Source organism: Anastrepha ludens, chromosome 4, assembly GCF_028408465.1.
Source record: "Anastrepha ludens isolate Willacy chromosome 4, idAnaLude1.1, whole genome shotgun sequence".
NCBI lineage: Eukaryota > Metazoa > Arthropoda > Insecta > Diptera > Tephritidae > Anastrepha > Anastrepha ludens.
Genome location: NC_071500.1, coordinates 51670456 through 51691621, shown reverse-complemented (window position 1 = coordinate 51691621; position 21166 = coordinate 51670456). Strand labels below are relative to the sequence as shown.

General features: G+C 37.6%; 1 protein-coding gene across 1 annotated transcript; it reads left to right on the top strand.

The window, feature by feature from the left end:
* The first annotated feature begins 552 nt into the window (after nt 1-552).
* LOC128861437 (uncharacterized) lies at nt 553-19312 on the top strand. The gene is made up of 4 exons (XM_054099573.1): nt 553-1345; nt 16707-17069; nt 17143-17736; nt 17815-19312. Exons 1-4 carry the CDS (start codon nt 1121-1123, stop codon nt 19216-19218), a joined length of 2586 nt encoding a protein of 861 aa, XP_053955548.1. The 5' UTR covers nt 553-1120; the 3' UTR covers nt 19219-19312.
* The last annotated feature ends 1854 nt before the right edge of the window (nt 19313-21166 follow it).

Genomic DNA, 21166 nt, shown 5'->3' with positions numbered 1-21166 from the left:
ATTATCGAATCATAGAATTATCAATAGCTAGTTATCGATAGCTTCGGTATGCCCATATCTGGCGTTTGTATAAACGCCTGCGCATATGCTACAGCTTTCCGATTGCAACATGTGCGCCATAAAGTCAGTTGTTCTAAATATATTTATAAGTATGCATACTTGCATATACGTAATCATTTATGTGGATATGCACGTAAGTATGTACAACCGCTCCAGATGAGAGAACTTCCGCTTATGGCTTGAAAACATTGAGTGAGACATTGACGGTATGGAAATGTTGCGATAATATTAACAAAAACAAAAGGACGTTAAATGTAAAGGTGGTTGGTTTAAACAAAACACAATATGATACATATATACTTATTTTCAAATGAACATAAATGTGGGCTTAACTACAAACATTATGTATTATATGTATCTATATACTTATGTATATTTACAAGCATAACTGTAGGTGGTATTTGGGTATGCCAATACCTACAAATGTATTTTGCCTTTTTTGTGGCTACGAATATGACAGTATCGCCTATGACTTTGGCCTGCGCAGAACAACGAACGGAAAATACGAAAGTTGCAATAAATTCATATGTACACATTATCAAACAGGAAAGAGTTGATTAAAAATATAAGTAAAATATGTTAAAAGGGGAAACCGGGAAATATTATCATTCTCATGTTGAATAAAAAAAACCCTGTGAAGCGTGAAAAATATTAAAATCCGTCGTTGTTAATGTACTTTTCGCTTGTGCATGCATATAGGAATAAATATATGTGTACGTGTATATCCATTAGTTTTTGTATAATAATTATATAATTTTAATGAAGTGAATTGCTTAACAAAAGTGAAGAAAAAAAATTAATTTCCAGTAATTATACAAAAAGCGAAACAGCAAAAGAAATTTTTATCATACAAAACCAAATAGAAATCAATAGAATACACGGATTGTCTATCATAGAATATACATATTCAGCTACGTTAATATGCCGACTGCATTTGCGATCTTTGCCACAGTCAAATACTCATATGGAGAGTGCATAATTATGAAGATTAAATAGAGAAATATTCGACAAATTGCAATTAAACAATTTTTAAAACTCAATTACTAGACTTCAACTCACAATGGCCGCGGTCAGCGCCAATCCCATCAGCACAAGTTGCCAAAGCATCGTTTCGGCTAGCGGCCCGAGTGCAGGTAGTTTGGGTACGGTTGTCATTGGCGGCGCAACACCGGGCCAACGCTCGACAACACACTATGTCAATGGCACTGGAAGTTTGGGCCGTCTCAAGTACCATCACAAACATAAGAGTCTGGATGCAAGCGATGAGGAGCTCGATTATTCTCAGGTAATTTTATTGGGTAATTGACATTTACAATATGCGATTATATTTTGCACAAGCACAATATTTATGTATGTAGTAGGTGAATAAATAGACTCGTACATACATATTAATAATGTGCATAAACGGCGGAGAGTTGGTGCATGGTTACTTTTCGGTTGATACCGGATTTAATGTTCACTGTGGATGTGAAAAATCAAACGATAGACATTTCTTTTCCAATAGGACTATACTTCAGCAAGTAATGGCGAACTGCTGTGAATAGGGTTCTCTTAAAATCACCGGCCGTTTGAAGCCGGCTTAAAACTGGAATACAGTACTCTGCAGATAAAAGTTCCCACTCCACAAAATACAGAATAAGTCTATTTTGAATAGATTTCAATTCTTACAATATTTTCTGCGTCGTTTTTTTGCTGGCAATCATTTTTTATGAACATTAGTAGTAGTACCCTTTGCCGATCTTGTTATTTTGTTACGAAATTTGAAATTAATTTTAACGTTGAGGAATGAAAAATATTTGAGTTATATTGAGAAAATTAAAATATTATTAATACTAGAGAAATATATTAGCAGGACGAGTAGAATGCAGCCAAGTTATTGTTGTGCCAGAATGAAATGAAATTTATACAGTGTGCCACTTAAATCACCGTACTCTTGTTATATTTGCACAAATCACCCTATAACTTGGCCAAATTTTTGTTAAATTTAAAAAACTGTGATGTAGGCTAATAAAACAATATATTTTCTTCTAAGCTACAAAAGAAAAACAATTACTTTCAATTTTAGTCTTATATTATTGGCGCGAATGTAAACATACTCACATATTTGCGTGAACAAAAGTCTACTCTTAATTTCTTGTGCTGTCCGGGGCCAGCGTTCTTCTTAGAAATAACGGGGTGCGCAGTAATGAGTCAATTCATTATAGTTGGCGTGTTTTGCTTGAGCTGGACAAAATATTCGATTTTTATAGACAAAATGCCTCGAAAAGAGTTATCACTTGATGATCGTGGTAAGATCCTGCATCTCCACACAAAGGAGCAAAAATCTTATGCAGAGATAGCTAAGATTATGGGTAGAAGCAAATCCACTATTCAGACTGTCATTGGGCGATTCAAATACGAAGGGCGCATTAAAAATAACAAAAGATCCGACCGGCTCCCTGCACTTTCCGATCGTGACAGGCGCACAATAAAGCATCTGGTGGACAAGGATCCGTCGTAACATTGACAAGGAGATGCACCCGGAAACAGTAAGTAGAGCGCTAAAAACATATAACGTTAGGTCCTACACTCCTCTCAAGAAGCCGCACATAAATTTAATTAATTGGAGAAAGCGTATGTGGGCAAACCAATTGACTTCTGTTGGAAGGTCATCTTCTCAGATGAGTCGAAGTAATATACAATATTTTTGGCTCAGACGGGCGTCTCCGCGTATGGACTAGGAGAAGCCCTAAATCCAAAGAATACCATAAAAACCGTAAAACACGGCGGCGGAGGTATTATGGTTTGGGGCTGCATGGCTGCAGCAGGAGTCGGAAATTTGGAATATATTGACGGAGTGATGGACCAATACGTGTATATTGATATCTAAAAAAAAAAAATATGAAGAGCAGCGCCGAGAGATTGGAAATAGGTTCGGATTTCTATTTTCAGCAAGACAACGACCCTAAACATAAAGCAATGAACACCAGGCTGTACCTCGCGTAAAACACTCCATGCCTTTTGGAGACGCCACCACAGAGCCCGGATATCAATCCGATTGAACACGTGTGGAATATGCTGAAAAAAAAAATAAGGAGGCACCACATAAGCAATAAAAACCTCCTGCGAGAGGCATTGTACCAAGAGTGGTGCGCAATGGATCCCAATTACATTGAAAAACTGGTGATGTCAATGCCAAATCGCCTCAGAGAGGTGATTAAGATGAAGGGTTATCCCACTAAATACTAAGTTATATTAGTTTGTAAGAGTACGTGGACTTTTGATGATGCAGATATTGAAGTTCCTTTTGTTTTTTAATTAATAATATTACATTAAGTTTGAAAGCTTTCATAATTTAAAAGAAAATATATTGTTTTGTAAGCCTGAATCAAAGTTTTTTAAATTTAACAAAAATTTGGCCAAGTTACAGGCTGATTTGTGCAAATATAAAAAGAGTACGGTAATTTAAGTGGCACACTGTAAAAACTTATGCCCACGATCTCGCTTTTTGTCTTCAGCAGAGCTGAGCTCCAATATGAAGGAGCGGTGGTACGGGGTCGATAATAGTGCTTTTACGGTACGCAGGCTTACCAGAACGAAAGCTTAGAAAAAAGTCAATTCTAGTTTTTCGGACTTAGTGACCGATTTTACACAGGGTTATTGGGTTTTTATCGGTAAGTGAGTGTAATCATAATTTAAATTGCACTGCTAAGCTTACTAATGAATGGTGACCCAATGTTTCGTGCGTGACAACCATTCGGTAGGTGCCGAATTTAACAATTTTTTTATTCCTAATAACTTCCAATTATGGAGAACTAACCGACATTGAAACCTTTCAGCATCACAAATGTAGGAAGAATTTATTTATTTTATTTATTTATTTATTCAATTAATAGTCTACAAAATACAGTATTTCTTAGAGACTATGAAAAAAGATTAATGCTAAATAAATTAATCAAAGTAAAATTAAACTTACAATTCACTAGGTTCAATGGTAATGAGTGAAAGAAAGAGAGGAGGATTATAAGATAATACTAAGAATTTCAACAATTCATTTAGTACCAATTTGAAGTGATTCTTTGTTGAAGAAATCCAGGCCAGTATGATTTGCAAGCGCATTAAATTCTCTCAGAGTTCGGAGCATTGGAACTACCTATAATTAGTTCTTACCATCCCTAACCAGAAAAAAATTATTCCGTAAACTTCGAGGAATATTGAAAGTAATGGCGAGAATAAAATAAATAAATAATTGGCGCGTACACTTCTGTTAGGTGTTTGGCCGAGCTCCTCCTCCTATTTGTGGTGTGCGTTTTGATGTTGTTCCACAAATGGAGGGACCTACAGTTTCAAGCCGACTCCGAACGGCAAATATTTTTATGAGGAGCTTTTTCATGGCAGGAATACACTCGGAGGTTTGCCATTGCCTACCGAGGGGCGACCGCTATTAGAAAAATGTTTTTATAAATTTTGCTTTCACCGAGATTCGAACCAACGACCTCTCGGTGAATTCCGAATGGTAATCACGCACCAACCCATTCGGCTACGGCGGCCGCTATGGCGAGAATAGTCCTTCTAATATTTAGTGAATTTGGATTAATGAGCAAGCACCGACTTTTATAAGATGGAATTGGATAAGTGAAATTAAATTAACCAAAGTGTATGGAGAAGATGTGTTGACAATACGCCAGTGCCAGAGCTGGTTTGCAAAATTTTGATATGGCAATTTTGATGTCGAAGATGCACCACGTTCTGGAAGGCCGGTTTTAGCTGATAAAGACGAGATAAAGGCGCTAGTTTATGCAAACCGGTGAATAACAACACGTGAGATTGGTGAGAGGTTAAATTTATCGAATTCAACTGTTTATGACCCCCTGAAAGACTTGGGTTTAACCTCGAGGCTCGATATATCCACAAAAAAAAACGAAATTTTTTCCCGAATAATCCAATAGCAGTACTTTCGACCACTTGCCAATGCCGCCAACATAAGCCGTAATAATGCAAATATTTTTCGCCCCAAACTTCCTTTCAATACCCACTTCGAAAATAATTTTGTATACTTTGAAAAGTTATTCAAGCGACATCATCGATCCATTTTGTATCGCGAAAATATGATACGATAACGATCTTCCCCATCTTGGCCGATGATCTGCCGCCATTTTGTCGTGGAGCTACAATATTATTTCACAGTTCCCATCTTCTGAACTTTCTTCCCACATTAAGATTTCTTTTCAAATACATTAAATGCTTTAACAAATTTTATACCTTCATGTAAATATTTTTTATTGCTACTAGCCAGTGTACGAGTGTTACGCTTTATTAGAGCAATTCACAGCAGAATGGCAATACCAAAACCTTTAACGGCAGTGTATCGATGTTGTTAAGTCATAAAGCAGAAATCACATTTTCCATCAAAAGTATTTGTACGAGTATTGGCCCGAGATGAAAAGGAATATTTTATATATGTGACTAAATAATATTAGTTATGCAAGGGTTTAACAAAGGGGTAACACAGCTTTAAACTAAGAATATAGGTATGTTGTATGAGCCACCGTCATTATACATAAATTTCATATAAATACAGTATACATATGTAACATATTTGTAATTTGCAAGATTTTTTCTGCGATGATGCTCCAACCAACATTAGAAAGGCCTTGCAGGAAAGGGCATAATAACTATTGCCATTTGTTTGAATGGGGAATAAGAGCCAGCTGTACTCGGCCATACAATCAATCGATAAAATGTATTTCATATATATTAAACTATGGGTGGTCTCACGCTGCAGCTGTCAAGTTTCGATAATTATTTATTGCATAGAGTATCTTTTTACACTGAAAACCTGAAAACAAATTGATGTTATAGAATAATTCGTAAATATTTTGGAACTTTTTAAAGAAAACCTACTTGCTCATGGATCGACAGATGTGGTGTTTGATTGTAACGATTTATTCAAAATCATTTTGGAAGTAGAAGTGAATGACAGTAAACAAAGCAATTTTGTCTAGGAGTGTATGTGTATCACCGCTAAATATAATTTGGTTAGAAAAGTTTCTATGCATTTTTTCACGAGTTAAATCCGATTTTGATGATAGAACAAGTTTTTTCTAATATATTAGCGGTCGCTCCGGCAGGCAATGGCAAACCTCCGAGTGTATTTCTGCAATGAAAAATCTCCTCATAAAAAACCATTTGCCGTTCGGAGTCGGCTTAAAAATGTAGGTATCTCAATTTGTGGCGCAACACCTCCAAACACACAAAAAATAGGAGGAGGAACTCAGCCAAACACTTATTTCTAAGGTAATATTGTATATTTTGTTTAGTCGAAAGTCTTTTGAGGATTAATAATGAATCATCGAAAGATATTTAAATGAATGTTTGAAATGGGATGCATAATGACGCATTGCAAATAGAGGGACTTACAGTTTTATGCCCATTTCGAACTATAGAAAGCTTTCATGGCAATGATTTTGAAAAGGGTACCCATGGCTCCTTTACCTACATGTAATTAAACATAATTTTTATAAACTATTTCCGAAAGCTTAGTTGGGCACAGTGCATTAAATTTTAAGTGCACTGAACGTTTCATTTACTGGTATTCGAAATTGAAATTTGGAACGCATTACCATTAAAGGTGTAGTGAAAGCCACTTACCGCTAGACAAAATTGGTTATATTGGTTTTGGTTATCAAATACCCAGGGCACGTAATTTGCTAAGTAATTCCCGAATTAACCTGTTTCCACGGCGCATTCATAATTCACTTTGACAACTCTTATTTTTGTTCTTGTTCTTTGTTTATTATTATCATTATTTGGAGGAAGAAAGATTTTACTTTATTTTTTAGCGAAGATTGTGTTGATTTATTCCCTCCATTTTCCAGTAATAAGGAAAGTTCCAGCAAATGGCAACAGGATATAAAGAAACGAGTTGCGTGGCTGCAGGAAAAATAGCCACACGCTTTTAAAAATGATGCAGTAGTTGCAGAGCCCAGGTTTTGTGACCTCGGTGATACAGGCATGGAAACTCTGAGGCCAATTTACTTCCATTATTTTGTTTTGTTTCTATGAGTGCTATTAAAATTTAACTTTTTCTGGATATCTTCAACGTTTGTTAATTTTGTCTTGTTTTACCTTTTTGTTCTGGTTTGATAGCAATAATAATATTGTAGATCAATAATAATTGATAGGCTTTCATGATTGTCCGATAAAGTATATAACGACTTGTAAGGTAATTAAGACTGATTTACTTACAAATGCACCAATTCGTTTTCAAAATTTTGTATGGCGAATTACGTAATTCGAAGGGTAGTTGAGACGTGAATTAGGAATTAGAGAGTGAATTATGTGCCACGGAAACATCGCATAATAAAATTTAGATTGTCAGAACTTACAAAACTCGGTATGGAATGTCGTATTTTTTCCTTACAGGGAAGCAAGGAAAATATGTACATATGTAAGCATGTTAATACGTGTATGTACATATGTACATTGGCGAATTGGCTGAAAAGTGATAAAGGGATTATGAGCGTTAAAGTGTGAGGGCATGTGTGGTCAAGTGTATTAGCACAAATCAATCAAGTGTTAACAAATTGTGCACGGGACACGTACTAGTACAATTTCTGACGATTGATACTTGAGCGCGAGACATGTACTAGTACGGCATAATATTATATTTCAATATAAAATAAATAAAGTTTAGGTAAAAAATTAAATAATTTTCGATTTATTGAGATTTAACTGAATAACTAAATTTGCGAGCAAAATCCCTGCGACCGGCACGGTTCTCGGTTTATATACCTACGTATACATATGTAAGTAATAATAGTATATGTGTACTTTTATTTTCGATAAGTACAGTTATGTATGCATTCATATTAAAACAAGCATACGAGTGTAATATAAATAATATAATAATAGACGTGACATCAGTGCTCAAGATCGTCTAACTCTAATCTTAACAGCCCGTAGATTTAAAATGAGAAAGTATATACAGTAAAAACTCGATGCTTGCACACCTCGTTACTTGCAACACAAATTTTATTTTTCATTGTGTACTCAGTACTTACGACATTAGAATATTTTTAGCTCGATACTTCCAACAATTTTTGTTTTGCCTATCTCTTTTGTTCTTTTCATGTTGTATTTTTGAGAATAAAGCTCAGGGAAGTACCGCCGATGTTACTCTGGTAATGACATTTTTTGGATTGAATCAGGTTAATGAATTTAGAGGAAGCACCGTTTAATTAATTTGCTGACGGAATGACAGTTTTGCGTTAACTTTTGCATGGTGTGGTCTCATAATGGCAAAAGGGAAAATTAACGCTGCAACAACTAGCAAGTGCAGCACTCAGACATTAATTAAGGCCATTGTACTACACTTGGATTCTCTTTTAATTTTCTTTAAATCTACCCGATCTCCGAAGAAACCGAAGGAGCCCAGGTGGTCGCTTCTTAACACATCAGTGCCAAAGACCGCAAACCTGATTCGAACGAAGGCAGGCAGACGCACAGGAAGTGACCCGCCAACTCATCCTTCTCTTCACAAGCTGGTCAAAGTGTACTGTCTGAGATGCCTACCTTTTCCATGTGCTTCGCCCATAGAAAGTGGTCCGTCATCAGTTCAACTAGCTGTATGCACTTCCTTCTGCTTAATGACAGGAGGATTTGCGACAGTCGATCGGACATGACAGGTAACATCAGTTTGGTCCATCTGCAGCTTCTCTCAGCCTTCCCAGCTCGCTTGTGGGTTGTAGTAACCCATTTGCTAACCGTGGCTTTGATGGCTGCAGAGGGGAGTGGCAAAACGGGCTCTGGGCCACAGAAGTTGGCCTCAGAGCCCATCCTAGCTAAGGAGTCAGAGGTCTCATTACCCACGATACATACGTGTCCCGGGACCCATGTTAGCATCAGGCTATTATGTCTACCGACATATTTCAGCCTGGATTTACAGGACTCGACTACTCCTGATGTGGTTGGGGGGCTGTCTAAGGCCATGAGCGCAGCTTGGCTGTCGCTGTAGATACATATACATCTGCCTCTCCATCTGTTTTCCAGAACGAAGTTCAACGCTTCTTGAACAGCATACACCTCGGCATTCCAAGACCAAAGTGCTTAGTCTATAAAGTAGTTTGGTACACGATCTGACCCCGATCCAGCTAAAAGGAAGACTCTTAAGATTTCTGAGTTTCCAAAAATAAAAAAGGCGTGTTCAAATGGTTTACCGATCAAAGGGCCAACAACTTACCAATTACAAGTGATGTGCTAAAAGAGAAGGGCAAGTTATTAGATGCCAAAATTCAGGAAACCCACTGTGGGCTTTCGGCAGGCAATTTCCTAATGCATGAAACATGAACTTGAACGATATTTAATTTCAGTACGATGGCGCGTCATGCCACACAGCCTATGCCACAATAAATATTTTGCCCGCCAAATTCGGTAGTCGGCTCTCTCGAAGCTGTGATTAATCACGTTAGATTTTTGAGGTGCCTTGAAGGGCCGATGTTATGCAAGAAAATCCATTAAGGATTCGGTCGGTTAAGGCGAATATTGAACAAGCCATGCTTGAATTGGAGCCAGAAATCGTAACTAAGGTCTTGGAAAACTGGGTTAACTGAATGCGCTACTGCGAAGCCAGCCGAGACAGCCATATGATTACGGCCGTGATCCGTAAATAATGAGAATGTTTTCTCTTTCAAATAAGCCAGTAATATACCGAAAAAATGAATATTTGTAAATTTGTTTAACTAAAAAAACATTGTATGAACTATTCTGTATATACTACTATGTTTTTACAGCCACTTTATGTATGCTACACACATATAAGTGCATATAGGTATATGTAAGTATTTAAGTGTTCACTTCGCATTGTTCACTTTGTGCGTTTTTAACATTTTCCACCTTTCATATTCGTATATTATTTACTCGTAGAATGTGTCACAATGTAGCGTGAAATACAATAATTTGCCGGCCGCCACCACTGCAACGGTGTACTCGTAATTACTAAAAGACCGCACCTCAACATTTCTACAATACAAACTACTTTTTTATGTGATCAAAATACAATACATTTAATCTACACCCTCTATTAAGCACAAATGTACTTTATATATATTACATAGAAAGAATTTATGGTTCCCTTTTGTGAGAACATTTTAATTATTTCGTTATTTGTCATTATATTTTGAGTACGGCCGGAAAATGAGTTCAATCAAAGAGTTGCGATTGATGTTTGTGTTAAACTTAGTAAATTTTGTACCGAAACGCAGCTGTAAGCAAATTTAAAAAGTGGAAAATGAAAAACAAGAACGGAGGGTTGACAACGCAATAGAAGTAACAAAGTACAGTTTTTATTCAATTTTTAATTTAAATGACCATAACTTTAGTTATACTTTATTTGCGGTAAAAGATAGATTTAGTTGGCAACGTTGATAAAAATAGCTCTTTGTAGATACATGAAACTAAATTTTTGATCAACATTAAAAAATTAATTTCGTTTCATTTATTTATTTTTAAATTTATGGTACTAGATACATTTTAGGTTGATGGTTTTAAATAATTAAATAAAATTATAGCAGTACTTATTACATATACAAGGTGAAGTCCAAAATAAATAAGACTGACGTTATAAAAATGTTTTTGATGGCGCCATCTTTTTAATGAGTTAGTGCGTTGGAAATTACATTCCTAGCTGACTTCCAGTGAAAGTTTGGTGATATTCGGTTCAGTGGAAGCGAAGTTATTGCGTCTAAAGTGTCAGTATGTTTGTGCCATCGGTACAAAAATGAGTTTCGAACAAAGAGCTAATATCAATTTTTTTTTTAAATCGGTAAAACGTTTACCGAAGCATTTGAATTGATGAAAAACGTTTATGGCGATGATTGTCTATCTCGTGCCAGAGTTCATGAGTGACTTACACGTTTCAGAGATTGTTGTGAGGGCATAATTGGCAATGAACATACGGGCCGCCCAAAATCAGTAATCACCGAAAACTTCATGGGAATTGTTTGTAAATTTACCAATACTGAAACCGAAATCATCGTTGAAATTCATGAAATTGGAGTTGAATATCTCCAAAACATCGATTTATCGCATTTTAACTGATCGTTTGGGCTTACGAAAGGTTTGTGCACGTTTCATTTCGCACAAGTTAACTGAGGATCAAAAATTTCTCAGAATTCAACATTTGAAAGACCTCATTAAAGAGAGGAGAAAATACTTGCTTTACAATATTGTAACTGGTGATGAAACGTGGTGCTTCCAACATGAACCTGAAACTAACTGGAAACTGGAAAAGTCAAAAATCAATTCGATGCTCTTTTGTTTTTACGATTCCAAGGGAATTTTCCACAAGGAGTTCGTGTCAACGGGCCAAACCGTCAATGCAATTTTCTATCTTTACGTTTAGAAGCGCGTGACTACTCTCAAACTAAATACATACTTTTTTCGAGCGAAATCTTCAAAATCTTGGTGTTTACGATTGGTATTTACTGCGCAGCTGCGGCCAACATTTGAAAGGGATTATTTTTAAAAATACCATAAATGTCATGAATGGTGCTACACAAAAATAATAAAGAGTGTTCAATCAATTGGAATTTTCGTTGTTTTATTTCAATTTAAAACCCTATACCTCTAAATTGATCACCCTTTAGATATAAGAAAGTTTTGATTGCGTATGTGACCTGTGTTGTTTCACAAAAAAGACTTTATAGCAACACTGTGTTGACATTGCGCACTTTTAAATTTTTTTCACTTACTACAAAAAATAGAGAAAGGAGGTGCATATTTGTAAACAAGGACATTATATTAAAATATAGGAGATGCACAACTGAAAGGGTGTGTGAGAAAGATCTTTCCTACATACATATGAAGTCTTTATAAGAGAAAGAATGCATATGGAGGTTTTTCTGTGACATTTACGTCTTTCTTATATGCAGTAAGTACGAACACATAATCAGAAACTCGCATAAAAGATAAGGGCCAGTAGTCATAGCCCTTACATTTTAGTTAAAACTAAATCACTGCTAAATTTTTCATGGCGACACACAAGCAGGTATCTTTTGTTCTTCTCTGAATAGCTTTTACGATAGTACGGAACTAACAGTGAATTCCCTTTTCAATAGTGTCGAGGTTATAGTACCTTCTTATATGTATAAGTATGGGAAATCAAATTATTGTTTTGCTTGCGTTGCTGAGCTATCGAAATATTCGGTACCATTCCGGATAGATATATGCATCTACTCTCGACACTGAGTACAGAAATGGTTTGCAATTGGCAAATTCAAAATAAGAAATTTGTTTAACTATGTAGTTCAGATTTTCCCTATAGGGAATATGTAAACAAGCATGTGTGAGTACCCGCTCTTGTTTGTAAGAATGTACTAACAAACATAGATCACAAGGGATTGCTTGAAAAAGTTGCCATTAACTAACGAGAATTTTATGCGCTTAGAAATGATGAGCAATGCCTTTGGGCGCAGCAGCAAGTACAAAGACATTTCAATGCGTGTATGAGCAAATGCAGACTAAGGGTAGCAGCAAAACGAAATGAGTTAAAAAGGAAGTGAATGCAACAATTTTTATTATAGCTGTTTATTTATTATACTTTTTTATGAGCTTGTAACATAAAAGCGCTCAAAAATGTGTTTTTTTACTGTGATGCTTTTAAACCTTTTTCGGGGTATTATATCAGAAGTTATGACATTAATTTATTTAATTTTTTCTCTGCTCAGCGAAATAGCGTCTCCATAGAGAAAATAGAGAACATAAGTTCTTAGTCAGGAATATGGGAACCAATAGATTGGTGGTGCCTGGCTACTACCTGCAGGCTCTCCAAAGCGCTCTGGCCAAAACTGAATCTTAGACAAAATGTCTGCTTGGATTCAACAGATCAATTACCAACATCCTCATAGGTGTTATAACGGGCACCCTAGCCAGTATAATGGGTGTACCTCGCAATGATTTCTGCAGGAGCTGCAGAAATGAAGAAGAAATTGAGTTGGTACAACATCTCCTCTGTGAATGTCCTGCACTTCAAAGAAGCCGTGCCAAATATATGTGTGATTATTTCTTTAAAGATCCTGGAAATTTGTGAAATGTCTCACTAGAGGTTACCTTCTTAAAAATATTCAACTTAGTTAGGGGACGCAAATTAAATGCAGGTATAACAATGGGTTTTAGGGCTAACCTAACCTAACCTGGTCTAGTATAATGGAGTCGACGTCTGAACTACTAAACTAAATCAAACTAGCCGCGCGCACTTGTGCACAAGTTTTTTATAATTTTGTTCACATAACGGTTGTATGCAAAATAATAAAGGAATCGAGGTAAATATAGAGATAGATATAGACATGCATAGATTTAGATACAAACTACCTTGGGCAAAGTATCATATACGAGGTTTGTTAAAGAAATAAGGTAAATTTTCAATTTCGTGGGGTATGTACATTCGACTTTCGATTATTATTATTTTTTACATTGATACACTCGACTCGAAGATATGTTAATGGTTTTTAGTAATACGAGCATGTTTAGTTTGTTTGTGAGAGGCATAAATAAGACAAGTGTTTTGCGTGTTCGGCGACTCTTGGCTCTCCTGAACTCTTTCAATGGCATGATTGGGCTGTAGTTTTGATGCCACAGCCATATACCAATGATTCGTCACCAGTTATGACCCTTTTAAGCAAATCTGGATCATCGTTGACATCATTCAACAATTCCTGAGCGATGCTCAAGCGACGTTGACTTTGGTAAAAGTGTAGCAATTTTGGAATGAGCTTCCTTGCCACGCGCTTTATGTACAACATTTTCGATTGCATGGCGTGAGCCAACAGATATGCCGACATCATCAGCAACTTTCTCAACATTTTCATCAGACTATACTACGTGTAAATATTTTTCTGACTCAGAGTATTCTCACCGTATGCCACTGTCAACATTCCAAGTATTTTTGTGCACTTATAGTAATTCCAATTTTTTTATACAAAATTTGATTCAACTTCCTTGATGCATTTTTTTCGATCCAGGCTAACTTTTGGATAATTTGGGGATCTCGATAACGAAATAACGAGAATGTTATTGAGAGCAGATAAAACCACGTCATTTCTTTATGCCTAAATTTCGTTTCTATTATAATATTTACTGAAGGACTATCCTCTATTCAGAAATTGTACTCTCTATACTAAAGGGTTTTCCAATAAGAGGTATTATTTTGATATTCAAAGAAAAAGGCTATTTTTTAATATAAATGATCGGATGTTTATTTCATTATGCCGTTAAGAGTGAAAAGTAATATCAGGCAAATAGCCACTACGACCACGCTTACAGGCCAAATCTTTTTCATGAAATCTTCCATAACTGAATTGCAAAGTGGCTGCCCTATGACCTCGATAGCCTCATGAATTCCATCTTTGCGGTCTTGAATCGACCCTGGGCTTTTGGCGTAGACCTTCTCTTTTACGTGGCCCCAAAGCAAAAAGTCACAAGGTGTTAAATCACAAGATCTCGGTGGCCAATTACCTCTTCGAGAGATACACGGTCCGGAAACTTTTCCCGGAAGCCCTATCAATGGTTTCATTGCTTTTGTGGAACGTAGCGCCGTCTTGTAGAGAATAAACTTTTTCAGATCAATACCATCCAATTCAGGCCATAAAAAATTGTTAATCATCTCTCCTGTTTAACACCTAATGCTTGTTATTGGAAAACCTTTTACATATCTAAGTATGTACAGTCTGTATAATAGAAGCATGACCGTCATAACTATTTTACGAAATCTAGAAACTGCATTATACAGGCTTATAATATTTATTAAACGCAATACATCCAATAAAGGCGAAGCCAGACCGAAAAGAGCACGTCAAAGTCGTTCAAAAATAAAGTTCCTGATGACAGTTTTTTTCGATTTTCGTGGTGTGGTGCACTATGAATTCCTTCCACCTGGCCAAACTGTTAATAAGGAATATTATTTGAGCGTTATGCGTCGTTTACGTGAAGCAATTCATCTAAAAAGACCAGAATTATGGGCCAACACCTCTTGGTTTTTGCATCACGATAATGCACCGCCTCACACTGCACTCGTTCTTCGTGACCATTTCGCCAAAAATTCCACGCATATCGTTCCGCAACCACCGTATTCGCCTGGCTTCTGGCTATTCCCAAAACTCAAGAGACCACTCCGGGGAACGCGTTTCGAGTCGATTGAGGAGATAAAAGCTGAATCGAAGAAGGTGCTGATTGCTATACCGGAAATGGGCTATTTGGCATGTTTCGGGGATTGGAGAAATCGTTGGCATAAGTGTATTTCATCGGGAGGGGATTATTTTGAAGGGGATGAAAGTGATTTACAAGAATAAATAAAGATTTTTCATTTTACAACCAAATTCACCTTACTTTTGCCCACAGTAGTATAACCTAACATTGGCTATGATGGGTTCACATCTTCGAGTCATACATTTTGTTAATTTCTACGTAACTTGTGGATATAATCGGCTTCAAATAAGCCAAATTTGCCTTGCTAACTGTTTGACCGTCCATATTTGATTTTCTTTGAGTTTTTACGTAACTATTGCCTAAATATTTTCAATAGGGTTGGCATCAGGCGAATGTGAAAGTAAATTCAACGTTTTAATCCCAATTTGGTGCTTCCACGCTGTAGACCGTCGGCTTCGATGCTTGGATCGTTGTCTCTTGTAAAATCCAAGGTTGACCAGTTCTTACAAATATTTTGGCAGCTTACGGTAATACTGCTTCGTGTTAAATTTTATTCCTCAAAATTGTATTCAAATTGGCGGTAAACACAAATAAACGGCCAAAATATTTTTCGGAAAAGCAGTCACAACATCGCGAACCTTAACTGGATACTTAAAAGTTCGTTAAGGTTGTCGATTATCAGCAGTACACCAGGAAGGACGTATGCAACTATTGGTCCAAAAGGAAGAATCATCTTCGAATATTAAGTTTGCACAATTCCGACCTGAGTTTGCCTTAGCCCATGCAAGACTTTTTCAATGAGTGAGAGTTGCGGAATATGCTCCGGAATTTGAGGTCTTCCGCACGTAAAGTCCTCACGAATGATGTCTTTGGATACATTAACACCACTGTTTATGGGGGTTGCGTATTTGTGGGATGATACGACTACTTAGAGGAGAGGCAGTGTTTTGGGCTTCCTCTGGGAAAGTCATCAACGATTTAAATTTCGGTATACTATTGCACCCGTGTATTTAGGACCTTTTTTGACTTCTTCAAAATTTTGCTGCAGATACCCGTGCCATTTTTAGACCTTAAGAGTGTGTACATAGCAACACTGCTTCAAATCGTTTTTCATATGCGGAACTCATTTTGTAAAAAGAACGCACACTTTGTAAATTCTCACAAAACTAACAAATTGCGTAACGCGTTTTATGAAAAGGATACACCTACTTAGCAGAATTAAAATTTAGAACGGAAAATTAATTAATGGAACTGTAGGTCTGAATTTTTCCAATCACGCTTCTATTAGGCAGACTGCATGCCAATAAAAAGACATTGAATAAAAAATATGTCTTTTATTTAATTAAAAAGTAAAATAAGGTAGAAAATGAAAACCATTAGCTGGAATCCATCCTCCCTTGTCCGAACTCAGAATGTTGCACAGTGCTATGGGTAATCTTAATATTAATATTTTACCGTTTTTTCAGTTGTCCCAGTCTACACATATCATTGGACGAGTCAGGTCGGAACGTTTCCTCGCATCGAAGCCCGATGAAGATCGTCGTAGGCGTACTATCATAATTGAAAAGAAGGACGACTCGTACGGTTTCACTCTGCAGAGTTATGGTATACACTATAAAAAAGATCAGGAAGTTGAGATGATCACCTACGTCGATTACGTGGAATATGATGGGCCGGCATATAAAGCAGGCATGCGAGAAGGCGATGTTATACTCTCCATTAATGGCACTGACATGGAAAAAGCTGATCATAAGACAATTGTGGATTTTATAAAAAGCTCTGATACGCGCATGCGTATGGTGGTGCTTTTTGAAGATTGTGTGCGAAAGGTATTCTAATTGTATTAACGAGAATGAATTTTTATATTAATTTTGCTTGTAACCGCTCTTTTGCTACTCATAGGTCGACCTTCATATGCGCTACATACATTTGCAAAACCTTCTACATAGCAAAATGAATGAATTGGAACGTATTTGCCTTCGTGAACGCGAACTACTTGAGGGCAAATGGAAGACACATAGTTTGCCCGCACGCAAAAAAGCCACCACATCACCCACGGACGCTGAAAGCGGCATTTCGCCTACAGATGGAGAAACGCAAAATTTGCCATACTATCGACCGGCACTTTCCACCGAAGATGTTCCCAGCATGGCCAGGCTTCAGTCGCAACAGGCTATTATACCGCCGCCTGCGCAATTTATGCTTACCTACCATTATTTAGATCCGACTTATCGCTATGTAATGAAGCCATCTATTTCCAATAGCAGCGGGGAGTATATTGTTGGCTCTACGAGTGGCCCTGACGGCATACAACGTAGCCCAAGTGAGCAACATTTTATTTTGCGGCACACAGAATCGTTTGATAAGGCAACGGGTATGGCGAATATTTCTCATCGAAGTGGTTTAAGCCAGCAAAGGAACGGTGCTGGATCTCAAGCACCTATACCCCCGCCAAGAACTTGCGAAAAGCACAAACAACCAAACAAACAGCACTCAGTGGATCAGCAACAGTATCAACAACAGCAACAACAACAACAGCCATATCAATTAAAATCAACAAGTACCACACAGAAGCCACACAAGTCTGGCAAACATTGCTATGGGCATTCCTGCAATCCTTGTATTGGCCATTTTAAATGGAAGTCGGCAGAAAAGGCAGCCGCCACGGCGAGCGCTGCAGTGAGCGGTGCGGGTGGCGCTGGTGTCGCCAGTGGTAATGGTAATAATGGCAATCTTGACAATGTCAGCTTAGATGCATACGACTTGGCTAGTCCTTGCTGTGACGCACATTGTGTGCCAACGCGTCGCCGAACACGTCACAAAGAACACACGCACAAGCATAAACATCGTGATCGTGAACGTGATTCAAAAGATCGTCAGCAGAGGCCCAAATCACAGACATCGCACACCTCTCCCGGTACCACGAGGCATCATATGCATCATCATCACCATCACACAACACAAGATATGTTGCAACAGCAGCAGCAGCAGCAGCAGCAGCAACAGCAACAGCAGCTGCCACATCATCATCACCATCATTTACCGCCACAACAGCAGCAGCAACAAACTCACGGTAGTTGTGATTCACATAATGGCAGTATACGTTCGCGTTATTTCGATTTGACAACAGGTCTAATGAGCCATTGTAGCTTACACTCGTGCACCTCTAGTGAGTTTCCGCCAGCTGACTCTACTTCTTACACTACATCGCTTAGTACGGACACTTTGTATTGGGATCCAAACAGCGAGCACACTGCATCTCGCCAGCATTCCACCAAATCCCGACAGTCTTATCAACAACAAACGCAACAACATGCACAACAATCACAAAGGCCGCAACATCAACAGCATTCACATCATCAACAACAGCCGGCAGCGCATGTGCACGGCGTCTATCAACAACGATATCATATAACCGCTACACAGGTTCAACCTTCACAGATTTATCCACAAGCAACTTACGTGCAAAAACCGAAGTCCTGGGATAATCTAACAACGAAAGCAGTGAGCGGTTATGGTTTTGGGTATGGCTACTTGGATACGGTAACTGTGAAACCGACAGTGAAATTGCAAATCGCGCAACAACGCCATTCCATACCACGCAAGAATCCTTACGGCCGATATTCAACTTACACTGATGTAGAAAATTATGCGCCACCACCTTCACAGTTTGTTGAAGAACTGATTACTACCACAACAACAACGAAAATTATGGCTAAATCAACGGAGGAGTTGATTGCAGCTCCTGTACAACAGACACCATGCGATTGTATGACGAAACAGCAGCAACAGGCGCTCAAGGCAGCCCAATATCAATTGAATCAGGCAGCAAAGGTATCGCATCACAATAGTTGTCAAATGGGATACTATTCACATCTGCCGCGACCAACTCAAGATGCAGGCACTTCGACTGTGCAGACTACGACAACTGGTGCATCGGGAGATGTTGCGACAGTATCCGAAGTGACAAGATTGTAGGCAACGCTCGTTTAGGCCAATAAACTAGGAAAGCGACAATTGGTCTAAATGATAATGGAAAATGTTGGTGAAAATTAGCCAAGAGAGAATACAAAAATGAAATGGTATACTGGTTATGCAAGTATGTGTAAACATACAAATATACAGGTCATTAACGCACATACCCTTTGTTAGAAGTGTCGTCATGCTTCTATTCTATACGAGTGAGTTAACGTTGCTCTATAAGTGAAGTGTTCCACAATTTTACCACTCGACCGAACGGTAAGAAGTTTTGTTTGGCGCGATCAACATGAGTAGATATTTTAACAAAAATCATATGATGTTGCACGTCCCCAGTGAACATCGAAAAATAGTCTATCAAATATAAGTCATGCACGTAACAACACCGCTGTTGGCTCCAGGCTTTTTAAAACCGCTTTAAGCGAAGAACTATTCGCTCAATTTTAAAACTGCGAACTCAAGGATTCTTTAGCATTATTATTTACATCATGAAATATACACGCCTCCCATTTGTAGAACAACATCAAGGCGCACGCCACAAAATAGGAGGAGGAGCTCAGCCAAACACCCAAAAAAAGGGTGGACTATATACATATACGTATATATATATATACGCCTTACAAAACTATGGAAAGCACAATAAAAAACAGAAAGCTTTGATGGAAAGCTCGACTAGATTAAAAAAATATCGCCGAAGCCAACCTTAAGGCCTACTCAAAAAGACAATGTCGGTAAATTGCTGTATACACTAATTAGGTGAATCTGGAGATTTTCATCAAACTTCCGACTCCGACGAAGAGAGAGGCAACTGCATAGAAAAGAAAAAGTAGCTGTAAATCTGTATGAGTCAACCAGGCTACTTACTCTTCCCCACACTCTTTCACTGCTTACTTCCGAACGGAGGATCATTCATTGTAGTTCTGTTCTGCCCATAAGCAACCAATCACAACCTGCTCACATGACAACTTACATAAAACACACCCATCCTAAAAATAATTTCGTTTAGATAGAGAATATGAAGATACATACATATACATATACAGAATAGGTATATGGTTCGATGGGAAAAATAGCATTGCCACGTTTAGATCGCATTTGCTACTAAATAGCGAACTTTTTACAAAGCTCTTCATAGTGATTCATAGAAATTGCTTTGATGGCATTGATAATCTGATGGAAAGCATGCATGTTGCAACGGGTTAAAAATGGTCACGGAACTATTTTAAGAGACTTCAAATTTTTATCTGGAAATAGCTATCAACGAACTCTTACAAACCATGCCTCGGGGGAATCTTTAAATTGCCTTCGTATTTTGCAACAATTATTTAAAGAGACAATATAAAACAAATTTGATCTGATGACAAGCAGAAATAGAACTTTGGAGCAATCGAATAAGCAAAACATGGCAAGAAGAACACCGTTCTAGCAAGCAGCAATATCCGAATGAGTATCGCCAAGTGAGCTACTATAATCACCATAATCAGGACAGTTATAGGCATGCCACGGGAATTAGAAGAATTGGACATACTACCAGGATGCATTTAGAAATGTGAAAATGCATTGGAAAATTGTATTAGAAAGTATCACTCTAACTCTGTTTGATAATAGCCAAGGTCAGAAGGTCGAAAAAAATACCCTGGTTCACTACCGATTAGTAATTTATTAAAAAGTCCAGGCCTAGAGAGCGGGATTATTTTGAAAAAGTTTTTAAGGAGACTACAAGTAGGCATGCTTATTATTATTATTATGTGGTTACTCCACATATTTAATTGGGCCTATATTTAATAAAATAAATTCGTCTGACCCAAATTAAAGTCCATGAGTTGTAGATAGCAGGAAAGAGTGAGACATGATGAGAATAGAATAATAACGGATGACTGTTAATTGTCCCAGGTTGGGTTATGTAGAAGGTGCACATACTCGTATAAATCTTCAGAAACAAAAAATT

Bases quoted from the DNA above. Each gene is read 5' to 3' on its own strand.
- LOC128861437 (XM_054099573.1), top strand. From the start codon at position 1,121: ATGGCCGCGGTCAGCGCCAATCCCATCAGCACAAGTTGCCAAAGCATC. The intron at 17,070-17,142 runs GTATTCTAATTG...TGCTACTCATAG, and splicing joins TTGAAGATTGTGTGCGAAAG to GTCGACCTTCATATGCGCTA. The intron at 17,737-17,814 runs GTGGATCAGCAA...ACCACACAGAAG, and splicing joins AACCAAACAAACAGCACTCA to CCACACAAGTCTGGCAAACA.